This window comes from Bactrocera oleae, chromosome 2 (assembly GCF_042242935.1).
Source record: "Bactrocera oleae isolate idBacOlea1 chromosome 2, idBacOlea1, whole genome shotgun sequence".
NCBI classification, from domain to species: Eukaryota; Metazoa; Arthropoda; class Insecta; order Diptera; family Tephritidae; genus Bactrocera; species Bactrocera oleae.
This window is the reverse complement of record NC_091536.1, coordinates 67,264,083-67,278,141: the sequence shown is the minus strand read 5'-3', so window position 1 is coordinate 67,278,141 and position 14,059 is coordinate 67,264,083. Positions and strand designations below refer to the sequence as shown.

Below are 14,059 nucleotides of genomic sequence, written 5' to 3'. Positions count from 1 at the left end.
GCCCGAACAATGCGACAGGGTGTAAAATTAGCGAAGAAATAATTTCACTACTGGTTTTCGCGATATGACTCTGTCGAACTACATTCAAATATTAATTTTCTCAAGCTGGCGGACCAATGAAGGCACAAAATTTGTATGCAGAAATGTTGCCCAAGTGATTTCACTGGGTAAGAAATTGTTAGAAAAATAATTCCGCTACTGGTTTTCGAGATGTTTCAAAAACACTTTACGGCAGCTGCTAACTTGTCACTTCTGGGCGCCTGGTAAAATTTGCCAAATTTGCGAAATGGTTAATTTTTTCTGAGCGGCTGGCAGAGTGTGTGTGCGCGTGTGTGACAATTTTATTGCCTACTTTTAGGCGCATATATAAATGTATACATAACCATGCCACCGAATGCTGCAGAATCGAATTTTTTGAGTTGTATACTTTTAGGGACATTTTCCGCGATATTCAAATATTTATATTATTCCTTATTTTAGAAAAAAAAATTTATTTGGTGGTTATAGAGATAAAAAAAACATAATATCTTTTTTTAACTTTTATTTAATTTAAATGAAAATGAAAGTACAATTCAAGTAAAACAAGTATGCCAGTACATACAACGACACTTCTTATCAACTATTGCTCTTCTACTAACAAATGAATTCAGCAAACAATGGACATACATATTATGATAAAAAGTGAATCAAAATTAAATTCAAAATTAATTCAGAAATATAAATTGTAAAATGTGCTGTGAACAGAGAGAATGTGCGGCACAAGGTGCATTATCCCTTGGAGATTTCAGCAGCACCCATTTACTCATCATCATCTTCGTCGTCGATGATAGCGAGACGACGTCGCTTAGCAGGCTCCTCACCGCTGTCTAAACGCTGTTGTTCCTTCCTAGTTGGTTTCCGGCGCATGATGAATGCATCCTCTTCCTCGCTATCGGTCTGTTTCCCATTGGTGATGTTATATTCTTCATCGCTATCGCCCGAAATGTCACGTTTACGTTTATTTCTTGTTGTGTGTGATGCAATCTCATCAACAGGTACTGTGCCGTCAGCCGTTGTGATGATGTCATCAGTATGTGCTTGATTGCCTGCTGTGTCAACTATGCCAGCATCCAAATCGCTTGCGCCGCCATCATCTTTAGCATCAGCATTAGTTCCGGAAAGGGTCGCAACCTCTTTCTCGTCCACACCATCATTATCGTTGCTGCCTTTGTTCTCTTCGTCGACGGTCTTGCCCTTTTTGATGCTGCTAATCATTTCATCATTTGCATTGGCACTCTCATCTTCTTCACTAGCGGAGTCAATTACATTAGCGCGCCGCATGCGCGTCTTATTGTTAGTGTTGCTGGTCACAGCTGTGGCGTCCTCGTCGTCATCACTGTCGCCCAACTCAAGCAGTCGCTTGCGGTAGTCTTCTGAATTGAAATTGAGCTCATCCATTTCCTCGGTGTAAGTAGTTGCCTCACGCTTCTTCTTGGCGCTTTGAGATTTCAGTTGATCGAATAAATCAGTCACAACATCGGTCTTTTTCTCTGCAGCGGTTAACTTTGCGCCATCATCATCATCTTCATCACTGCTGATTCCTGGTTGACGCCGCTTTTTGTCGAGTTTCTTTATGATTTCATCAACCTCACCCACATCGTTGTCGGAGTATTCGTCCACCTTTTTACCTTTGGACGCTTTGGGTTTACGTTCACGCTTCTTCTTTTGTCCAATACCGGCACGCTCAACGTCTTCTTCATCGCTTTTGTTAAACATTATGCTGCGCATTTTCTGTGCACGCTTCTCGACGAAGTCGTCCATTGCGGCATCGCGTTTCTTATGTTTCTCAGCGAAGTTATCGAAGAAATCTTCCTCGCTTTCACTGTCCTGCCTTACGGCACCACCAGCATCGCCATCGGAATCGCTATCTGACTCATCGTCATCACCATCATCATCATCATCATCCGATTCGTCATCGGTAGCAACCTCCACAGCCGTTTCCGTATCAGCACCCTCCTCCTCTACACCTTCCATATCGATGTCGATCTCTTCGCCAGCTACGATTTTCGCACGAAACTTTAGGTCAGCCGAGCTGAGGTAGACTGGTATGCGCCAATAGCTTTCTGTGCCCAATAAAGGTGGCTGTATGCCTAAAGCTACGATTATCTTTTGGAAATCACCATTCTCCATGGCTTCACGTGCGACCTCTTGCAGTGGCACCAACGGCACTCCATCATCCTCCTCACTGGGCTCTTCTGTGTCTTCGGCTGCATCATCTAGGCATTCTTTCAACCAATCAATGGCCTCCTGATACTTATCGGCAACTTGTGCAATCAGCGCCCGCGCAGTACCCACATCGAGTGGCGTACGCACGATCTTACGCTTCACCGGTATGACGGGTTTGGCTGCTGCCGCCAACTTAATCTTATTCTTTTTCAATTTATCCTTCTTCTTCTTCTTCGATGACGTCTTCGAGGCTTTAAGGCCGCTGGGCGATGGCAACTCGCCGAATTGCGGTTCTTCCATATATTCACCTTCGAAGTCACTGCCAGCCGAGTTAGCGCTTGCCTTCTTGGACTTGCGCTTGGGTTTTTTTTTCGGCATGATCTCCGATTTATCCGCGATTATATGTAGTTGCAGCAAGCGTTGTAGAATCTGACGTTTCGTCCGCCGATCTAGAAACTCGTTGATTATGCGTTGCAAGCAATCTGCAGATTAGAGGCAATTAAATTTTAACAGCATATATCATGTTTTTGGGAAATGTTTTCACAAGATACTTACCATCTTCCAAGCGATGTTCGTCGTAGAGACTTTGCAGTTCTTCATCTTCCTCTGTGGACCAGAGCTGCTTGTTAACCGCGCCAGCAGTCGTACGCTTTGTGGGCGCCTTAAATACCAGACCCATCTCCTTCATCTTTTTAAGCACCATGCGTCGCGTGCGTGTCTTCTCATTCAGATGCTCCAATATCCAATCAATCACATCTGGAAAGACAAATGAGTAAGAGTTTGTGAATTTGATAGGATTACAATGAAAACTATTTCCTCAATCAACCAGTGCCGCCTATAAATCAATCAGTTTCCCACGTACTTTAACACTTGCCCAACACCCTCCTTCCCATCAAAAAAAAACTTTATAAAATATATATGCCTCCTTCATACCCAAACCAAGCATTTAAGGATTTCAATTTAATTTGCCAAAACGCGCCCTTACCATGGACCTCAACTACGGTAAACCCTGTTCACCAACTAAATGGTTGCGAATTAAAAGTGACGAAGTGATGAAGCATTTTTCGGCTTGTGGTCAAGTTGTTATTGTTGTTGGGCCTCCACAAACTCTATGCAGCTAAGTTAGTTGTTAGCTCTTGTTGGCGCATTTGTTGAAAGTGTCGTCTACTTTGGCATTCGCTAGTTGTTGAGGTTGCGGTTTCGGCTTCGGTTTTTTGCGCGTCACTGACGACGGCTGCCAACCAGTAAGATTGATAAGGAAGCTGTTTATGCGCTCAAATCTACGTAGGTATTTATGCCATTATTTGTATGTGTAGGGAGATATAAAGTTCGAAAATTTGTGCGTGTAAGTTCGGATGCTAATCACTTGAAATAACAATTAGAACAAAACATTGTTATTATTTCAAGGTCAGCTGTGAACACATATGGCATTGGTATATTAAGGTAAGGCTGCAAAAGAGAAGTTTAGACTTACTACGAGCCTCCTGCAAAACTTCAACGCATCTCTTAACCGCAAAAGATCTATAGATGAGTCGGAAACTAATTAAGGTTTGAAACCGACAGATATTTCGATCGGTCGTAGAAGATACTGCGATGTTGAATAAATTCTTGTACAGCTATATTTATTTCGTACTTAGAAAAAAGAAATACGCAAAAAGTGCGAAGCCAAACGGCTGAAAATATGAATAGTGTTTATGGTCCTAGTATCTTAATACCCGTTAAACCGTTCCGGTAATTTGATGTCAAGATGGACTTCGCCCAGGTAGGCCAATTTTCGAAAGTATCAATAAAATTGGTTTCGATTGCCCAGGTTAAACATATGGATTGGCCATAAACCACTTACTTTGAACTGCTGTTTCGAGACAATGCCAGGCCCAACATATAAAGATGACTAAGCAGACACTGCAATAGCTCGGTTGGGAGGTTCTAGTGCATCCAAATTACAGTCCGTACCTGCCACCAAGTGACTATTACCTGATCCTGCCTATGGTGAATGATGTTTGTGGTGAAAAAGTAGTACTTTTTTAGGGATAATATTTGATGCATATATGACTTAAATCGGATCTATCTAACTATAATAAATTAAATCTTTAACTTAATACAAAAATAATGAATATATAATATCTTTAGGGATGTATTATTATACGTTTCAGTATTTGAAGTATTTGGCTTACTGTTGAACCAATTATCAAAACATTCAAGATAATATAGAAACAAAGCAATTTGGAAGCATAATGTACTTTCTTACGTGTTATCAATTTCTAAGAAGGAGACTGTCAAAGCAGCAGTCAAGCTTATCACATGTGTTTCACATAAATAATCAGTATACTTTGGAAAGCTAATATGAAAACACTCACTTATAACGGAACAACGTAAAATAATCGTGGATTTATTACATAACTCGAGTTCTGTGCGAAAAATTAATATATGGAGTGCGAGCAAGGGAGAAAACATTTTATAGGGTCCGTTGCAAAGAAAACTCCGGTCTAATACAATTTCTATGCGGAGTTCCAACTGTAGATGGAGCTTCACGGTATTATCAACTGGAATGGCTACATAAAAATATTTCTTACGAAATTTTGATATCCCACGTAACTATCAATCGTCTAATTGTTAAGTAACTGCAAGCCAAACCAATATTTGTTAAATATTTATAATAATTTGATAACTTTAAAAATCAAAAGACACTTCATCAACCAGCTAATTTACTACTTTGAGTGCAATAAATCTTGCAGTCAAAACGATTGCGTTAGCAAAAAGCGGTTGAAAAAATGTATAGAAATCCCCACGCTCGAGCGTCGGTGTATCAATTTGAATAAACAATAAATCAACCATTGCTTCCGCCCGCTCAATTTACAAATATTTATTTCTCCAACATCAACCCACTTAATTTCGACAATTCTGACAGTTTAATAAAAACAAATATTAGTTTGTCATTTCAGCGCTGGTGTCGTCACTTGTCAGCGCGCTGACCACTGCGCAATGCGCCAAACCCATAAAACGCATACCTCTGCTCAAACACACCGTCATATACATATATACAGACATCTAAAATGCCGTCTCAATTTCAATGAATTGTTAAAACTGTCTCAATGTGATACAAATGATCTGCGCAATTATGTGCGACGGACACAAAGGCCTTGCGCCCCGAACCACCATCAAACGCGCAACGGCACAGCCGAATGGCGAAATAAGTGAAGGAATAATGTTGACATTTGTGTGACAGTAGGTGGGGTGCGATGAGGTTTGACAGGAATCAATTCAAATCAACTCTATGATGGATGCAATTACAAATTTGTGATTTTAAGCAGAGCGCATGAATGATTATAGGCTGGCAGACTGAGGTTAGGAGCGCACCGCTGAGCTGATATTTATGGAGATACAGTTATAATTCATATGTATGTGCAACAACAAAAGTAAAGGAAATAGGTGGCGACAACTTACCCTTATCAGTTTCAGGATTACGCTGATTCTCCTCAAAGAGCATACGCAGTTGGTCCTCCTGTTCTTCGGTCCAAACGCCTTTAGCGCTATTGAGCATAGAATACAAGAGGAAAGTCAGCAAGTTAGTATAATACTACAAAGGTCTATATGTATTGCAATACAAAGGCAAAATAATCATTTATCATTCCATCAGCAGCAGACGGCAAGCAGGCAGTCAGGTTGGCTGACCGAATGGCAGCCAAGTGATACATGAATAGCTCAACTGCCGCTGTCACATGAGCAGCAGTTGAGGCGTTGGCTTGCCGCGGTTTACAAGCAGAAAGCAATAATGCTGTCTGTTTCTTTCAAAAAAGTATTAGAAGGGAATTTATTAAATAATGAACGCGGTTAAATGAAAAATGCTCCAGGGAGCTTACCAAAAGGACCGCACCAGAAGACCCCTGCTGCCGCTTAAGCTGCTTTAATAATGGTTTGCGCTTATACTTACGGCTCATATGCATCCAAATAGCCGCCTTCCAACTCGTTCGCCTCCTTAACGCTCTTCCAGAATAATAATTCAGCGTAGATTTTAGGATTTTTCGGCGCCACTTCGACAAATTTACGCACGACATAGATGCCGAGACGACGCAACTCCTCGTGATGGGCATCACGTTCGACGCTGAAGACCTGCTGAAAGATGCGAAGAAGTTTCGCCTGCAAACAAATAATAATAATAATGAAAAGAGTAAGGTTACGTAATTCGTGAAATAGTATAGAGTTAAATACAAAAATAACAAAGTGTTGAGACGGATACGATGATGACTTGTTTGAAAACGGCTTGAAAGTGCGGTTAACCGAAAGTCGACGCGAGACAAGGAAGCCTCTTCACCAATATTAAACAAAGTGCCAGCTGCTGGCTGTACGTGCAATTTATTTTATAATTGCACATATACACGAGCAAGTGATGCTATACATATACAAGTATACCTAAATACATGTAAATGTATCCTTAAGCACACACGCTTAGTTGGGTGTTTATGAGTGCTCAAGCGATTGTATATACAAAATCATTAGCGGTTGCAATGCGCACAACTGGGACCAAACCGCGCGCCTGCCAGCGCCAGTCAGACAGTCAGTAAGTCACCGAGACGCCACAGTCAAAGCAATTCAATTATCCTGCTGCAGTTGCTAGCGAGTGTTTGTGTCTGGTGTCATTGCATGCTCCGCGCGTTCAAGTCGGCCGCGGTGAGAGTTCATAGCTTGGCTGGACAGTGGGTTAAAACATCTATTTTTGCACAGTATCAAGAATTGTTAGAAGAATTATCACTTGCATGGACGCACAACAGACGGACGAACTTCCGAGATTTGATGACAGAATAATTAAGCTACTGTTCGCGAACGCATTTGTGGAAATCCCCTTAGAAAATAGAAATTTATGTCAAGAGAAATGGATATATCAACCAGAACAATGTCAATACTTATTCTAGATGATCTCTGCATGAAAGCCCCCCGTCGTTAAAGATTTTTCTGAAAACCCGCGGTTCAGTTTTGAAGAAGTTTTAAACTATCAAAACGACAAAATCTACGCAAAAATTCCAAAGATGCAAAACTGTTATTCAAAGACGTGGTCCTTGCTCAGCCGAGGTAAAGCAGCCAAGCAATACTCTCTTCGATAAACGGCATTGGATCTTCTAGCAGGACTTTACTTTAGCACATAAGGCAAAAACCACTAAGCATAAATATTGGCAAAAATCCAATATTCCTGCTTTCATAGCGGCAGATGATTGGTCGCCAGGAAGTCCTTATTTGAATATATTGGACTACTGCTTGTGGTCAGCGTTGTAGAACATGGCCTGTCGAATATCTCACAGAAATGCGGAGAATCTCAAATAATTGGTGCGAGTAGCGCCGTCAATACCAATGGAAACTGTGCAGACTGATATTGATCAATGGCCGAATCGTTTGTGGAATTGTGAGAAAGCAAAAGGTGACCACTTTGAAACACAAACTGAAATTTTGTACATCGCTCAGTTAATATATTTATTATTCAATAAACTTTATCTAAAAATCTAGGTATTTCGGTTTCATTTTTATAACGGATTGAACTTGTAACATAAGTTATGGCAGGATTAAGTATATATATAATATATACAAGGTGCGTTCCAAAGTAAATAGTACAAAAGTAACAAACTAAACTCTAGTGGCGCCACCTATATATGTCGACTAGTGCGTTAGAATCTGCTATCCTTTATCGACTTCCAGTAAAAATTTCATGACATTTCATCTATTGGAAGTGAAGTTATTGCGTTTTAAGTGTCAGTATGTTTTTGTCATCGGTGCGAAAATGAGCTTCGAACAAAGAGCCAACATTAAATTTTGTTTTAAAATTGGTAAAACTTTTACCGAAACGTTTCAATTGATGAAACAAGTTTATGGCAAAGATTGCCTATCCTGTGGCAGAGTGCACGAGTGGTTTCAACGTTTTCAAAGTGGGAGTGAGGACATAAATGAGAAATGAGCCGAAACCCAAAAAATCGCGACTGGAGAAGTCAAAAGTGAAGACAATGCTGATTTGTTTTTATAAATCCAAGGGTATTGTCCACAAAGAATTTGTTCCACCCGGCCAAAACGTTAATTAGGCATTCTACCTTGGAGTTTTGAAGCGTTTGGTGCGCCGTATTCGACGTGTTCGGCCCAAATATCGCGAAGATGGAAGTTGGCGTTTGTTGCACGATAATGCGCCGTCTCATCGATCGACGCTTGTGGCCGATTATTTGACCAAAAATCACATTTTAACAATCAACCACTCCCTGTATTCACCTGATGTGGCATCGTGCGACTTCTACCTTTTCGGAAAAATGCATTTGCCGATGAAAGGAAAGCGTTATGCAGACGTGGAGGACATTCAAAAGGCTTGCACCGGCATACTGGCGGCCATACTGGGCAACGAGTTAAAACACTCGTTCAACATGCTTTTGGACCGTGCAAAAAGCTGTATTAAAGCAAAAGGAGACTATTTTGAATAAAATTAATTGACTTTGCCGATAAAACCATTTGTTCTGTTTTTTTTTTTAAGTCCTGTCTACTTTGGAACGCTCCTTGTGTATATATATTAGGAAATAGAAATCTGCGATGCGCGAGCTCTTAAAATTAATATTAAGGGCTCGGATTTTCGAAGGCGTCTTTTTACATCTCCACGAAAGTTTTTGCGTGAGGATTGATTTCGAAAAAAAAAATTAAATATTTTTTTTGAATCAACCTAATATATATCTAAATTTACCTCGATGAATTTTAGGTATTTCAAATAAACCTAAGGTGATATTTATAGTATGTGAAATATGTTGCGAGAATATACAAATTAGCATTCAGTGACTAATTTTGAAATTTAGATTATTTAAGATATTTAACAATGCGGGTCAAACTATTCAGCTTCTGTAATAAAACTTCTCAGAAGGTCTAACTCCCATAGTCTATTGGCAAGCTCATGACAAACATAACAGACATAAAAGTTGGCGCACCCTATATATTTAAGTAATAATACGAAAAATTTATATACTAAAAAGCTAGTCAGTCTAGACATATATTTGTTGAAAGTCCAAAAAATATATCAGTCAGTTTTTTAAAGAAATTTTCATGAATCGAACACACTGTACTCCATTGCAGAACAATTCAATTCAAACTCCTTTGGGATGCAAACACCAGAAGAGTCTACCCGAAACAGAACAAAGCAACAAAGCAGTTTAGAGGCATTTTAGGCATTTTGTGCTAACTGTAAAACTAGAATGTTACAGATTATACTATTAAAATTTGCATAGGATTATTTTACAAACAAAAAAAAAAATTGTTTCGAATATTAATTTTATTACAAGAAAAAATTGCCTGGCTTATAGTTGAAAAATATACATATTTTTATTTTACAAAAGACATTGCAGTTAATGTGAGAATTCAGCTGAATCTTTGTGCTGTAATAAATCACATTCCAAACTGCCGAAAAAATATAGCATTAATTTGTAGCAAAAATAATTCCTTCATTTCTTGGCAAATTTTTAATTCAATTCATAATATTTCAACAGCTAAAAGCCGCTTGAGCGCGCGTATCTTGATTTATGAGCTGTTAAGAAGGAATCCTTTGCGCGCTCTTTATTACAGCTATTGTTGCAAAGCAAATTACTGCAAAATAAATTATGATTACTCATACATTTTCTGCTTTTGTTTGTTTTTTGTTTTTATACAAGCAGCGTAAGGCAGTTGCAAATCGATGCGAAAGAGGAGAGCGCAAAAATACATGCAAAGCGCAGTAAAAAAAAATATAAAAAAAAATGAGAAAGAAAACTTGAAAAATAAAAATTGCGCCAGAAATTATCGCAAAAAAAATTTTTAATTCCTCTGCTTATGGCACCTAAGAATTTATTTAGTCTGCATTACAGTTAAACTGCCTGCGTCATTACAGCCCGTCCAACACTAGCCTTGCAGCCGGCTCAGCAGCCCTACGAAGTTCAAGTTCATTTAATTCGCAAAAAAAAAAAACACACACACACAAAAGAATAGAAAAAAAGAGTGAGTATAGCGCGATCCAAGGTGGAGAGCGGAAGGACGGCAAGGAGCAACAGGAAGTTGTAACTTTTTCAACACACACACAGAACCGCGCAGCTGCACCTCTTTCGAAGCCTCGAAAATAGAAAAAGTAGAAAACAAACAGCCAGAGTCAGGCAGTTGGTGCCGCCGCAGGCATAGACATACATGTAAAAGTGGAAAGGCAGCCTGATGCCGGCAGACGTTATCGTGTCGGGCCAGACTGAACTAAGCCAGCCTAGGCGGCAAATGCGGCGACCTCACGTGCGCTGTTGCGCTTGTGGCGGGCGCTGTGGCTTGAATTGATGCTGGCAGTGCCACACCGCACACAAGCAAACAAATTTATATCGTCTACACACACAATCATATACAAGCACACACTGACACATTGCAGCGCGTATATTTTTAAGTAGCTATTTCTATTTACACTCATTGGCGGCTGGATGCTGTGCACTTTGCCGGAATATTTTGCCAGTGACTTTGATTTATGTTTGCTTTGCGTGCGAGAATACGACGGAAATTCGCCAAGCGCACAACAAAATCAACGGCAAACATGAGACCAAGCAACAGAGTCCTCCGCGCAACCGGGTACACGGTCGAATGTATATGTACACGCTATGCATGTGTATATGTGTCGTGTAAATAGAGAAAATTTGAAATTGAAATTAAAATTTTACCTATGTACATGTCTAAATTACACTGGAAATTAAAAGTAGGTAGCAAGTGTGGCGGAGCGCTGTTGGCGCTCCGTCTACAAATATAATCCGAAATTCACAATTAAACTCAAAGTTGCATTTTGTCTGCAAAGTTCTTCAGCCTGTTGGACCACCTGCTGGTGAGCCGTAGTTGGCCGTGGTTGGGTTTGACTCTGTACTTTTTATAATCTCGCTGTTGCTACAGAGTAAAATAGTTTTGTTCACCTAACGGTTGTTTGGTTGTTGAAGAGACGAATTCATATAATAAAATAAATAAATTAAACTTTCGATAATTATATATTTTGTGTCAAAAATGGGTTGAATTGGATCAATACTTCCCTTAATATAAAATTTACCAAACACTTGAAATAATTTCCCGGGCTTTGTTCCTTGCAAGTTGCGAGCGTATAAAACATTCGGTTACACCCGAACTTAGAACTTCCTTACTTGTTGGAGTATAATTTCATGTTTGCAAGCTGCAGAAAGTATGCTACATATTTATTTAGCTACGAGTTGCTTGGTTAGAAAATAAACAAAAAACTTTGGTTTTCTAAAATCCGCAGTTTTACTATTTAATTTGCGCACGAAACTAACTAAAGTAAGAACATGTCCGAAAATGAAAACGAAAAAATTGAGGGATACCGAGGAAAAGGTATTAAAAGTCGAGTACGCTTCAGCTTCATGCTGCAATGTTGTGATGACAAAAGATTAACGGCTAGTGTTTCATGCTATTTTCTAATTGAAAATTATACGGTTTTGAAAATACCCTCCAAAAATTCTTAACATAAGAATGAAACTTAACTTAAAGTAAAATCCCATAGAAAATCTATTTGATTGATTTGGATACCAATTTGAATAAAAGTTCAATCTATCGAACTGTCGTAAAATGCTAGACAGGTGGTATAATAAAATTTTTTTGGTGTCGTGATAATCTGTTTAAACTCAAGAAAAGCCCAATGTTATTTTCAATAGTGTTAGTTATTGACAAATGATTTGCGTACTTTTGTTTTCCCATTCTTCAAACATTCAACGAGTTATTGGCGAGTGGTGACCATTTGCTCAAGATTGGGTTCAAGCTTTCAATATTATAAAATTTACAAACTATAAAAGCAAAAACACTGGGTAATTTATATATTTTTCTGTGTGTTTATTTAACACAAAAGTTCGTTATCTTCAACTCTTTACATAAAAAGCTTTCAGCGTTATTCGAAAATTGACAATGACCATTGTCGAAAATCTGTTTGAGTTTTCACTTTATAACTTCAATAAAACATATCGGTACATATCTTCCTATAACCCACCTATATTGAGTATATCAATTTTCATCTGTTCGTACATAACAGTCTATTCAGAGATAACTTAATAAATACTTGTAGAAATTGGGTTGTTATCGCATTTTTATTGAGTCCCTTCATGCCAAGCCAGCATAAACCTAATAAAGTGATTTCTTCGATTAATTATGATATACTAACAATATTAAAGTGACTATGTGGAGCTTGGCATAGCGTCATTTGGCTCCAAAACCAGATGTTATTATTCAATGTGATAATTATCGATTTTCAGACTAAAAAGGAAATAAAAATTTATCACAATGTTGCTGAGGGAAATTAAAGACAAAAACTGGCTATTTTAAAATATATCTCTGAGTATTTTATACTTATAATTTTTTCATATCTTATATTACTAGTATTAAAAAATTAAAATACATATGTATGTTTGGCTTTATCAAACAAATGCTCTTCATGTATAAAATGAAGAGTAAGTTTATATACTATAGAATCAACTACTAAATAGTACTCGTGGAATATTCGGATATAGATTATTCAACATACGAGTAGACAAGGAAATTACAAAAAAAATATTATAGTAAAATTAAACAAATTGAAAAGGGAAGAAAAAATAACAAACATGAAAGAAAAAGCGGAAGGTGAGGCGCGTGGTTGAATTTTCAAGAACGGTTCATCTCGTTTCAGGCAAAACTACGAGTCCTACCGAAATATGTTGTACAGCAAAGTTGTAGGCAGGGTTGCATACGAGTATAATGCATTAAAAGAATTATTCAGTTGACATGTGAATTTTTTTTTTTTTAATTTGTATCGGTTTTTATTCTTATCGTGTACCAAAAAAATTCTTTCAAAAAATTTGGTGTAAACTTACCTTCTTATGACATAAGCTCAATGTATTTTTTTTTAATTTAAAATATTAAGGGAGAAACCTCACTTTAACTTAAACTCGGAAAAAAAAACAGAATTTTCAAACTAAAATGCTCATGTCAAAATATCAGATTTTTATATAAAGTAGTAAGCTCTCTCTTTGCTGAAGTCTGATGGTTTAAAAATAAATAAATATAGTAAATTTTCTCAATTATGTTTTTTACATTTCTGAAAAAATTTAATAAAGTAAGGTATATCAGCTGTACCGATATGAAGTGAGCGTTAAGAACCAAATGTGTTGGTAGGGAACATTTGTTGTGAACGAGCCTTAATATTTTTCTGTTTGTAACATGCAAAAATGGTTGCAACGACTCAGAGATATTGGTTTTGATGTGAGAAATGAAGAACGTTTTGAAGACGCCGAACTGCAGCAATATTGGATGAGGATGATACTCAGTTATACTAAATGTTGCACAGCAAACAATTTCAGACCGTTTAAATGCTATGGGAAAGATCCAAAAGTGTGGAAAATGAGTGGTGCATGAATTGAATGAAAGACAAATGGAAAACCGAAAAAACACTTTTGAAATTTTGCTTCAAAGACACGAAAGAAAATCAGTTTTGCATCGAATCGTCACTGGCGATGAAAAATAGATTTATTTTAAGAATTTTAAAAGCATAAGTTAACTCGGGATCAACAATCAACATCGACCGAAAGAACAAATCGATTCGGTAAAAAGGCAATGCTCTGTGTTTGGTGGTAAAAATGATAAATTCGAACGAGTTTTTGGTGGAGAGCTGCTACCCCACTCGCCGCATTCACGAGACTTGAAGTCAAAAATTGGGTGTCTGATTGATTTTCTTCAAAAGACAAATATTTCTATTGTGTAAAAAGCAATGATCAATACTTTGAATAATTTTTTTTTTTTTTTTTTTACCTTTCCATTCAAAATTAGTATTTCATTTTCACAAAAAAAACATTTCATATCGTTACACCTGGTATACTATTTC

General features: G+C 37.9%; 1 protein-coding gene across 1 annotated transcript in view; it reads right to left on the bottom strand.

The window, feature by feature from the left end:
• Positions 1 to 539: 539 nt before the first annotated feature.
• The window catches only part of timeout (circadian regulator timeout), a 411,432-nt gene continuing 397,912 nt past the window's right edge, over positions 540 to 14,059 (bottom strand). Inside the window, exons 15-18 of the mRNA XM_070105532.1 lie at positions 6,137 to 6,342; positions 5,650 to 5,735; positions 2,761 to 2,961; positions 540 to 2,687 (exon numbers count right to left, since the gene is read on the bottom strand). Coding sequence (XP_069961633.1) covers positions 799 to 2,687; positions 2,761 to 2,961; positions 5,650 to 5,735; positions 6,137 to 6,342 — 2,382 coding nt within the window. The 3' untranslated portion in view covers positions 540 to 798. The remainder of the gene's footprint in view (positions 2,688 to 2,760; positions 2,962 to 5,649; positions 5,736 to 6,136; positions 6,343 to 14,059) is intronic.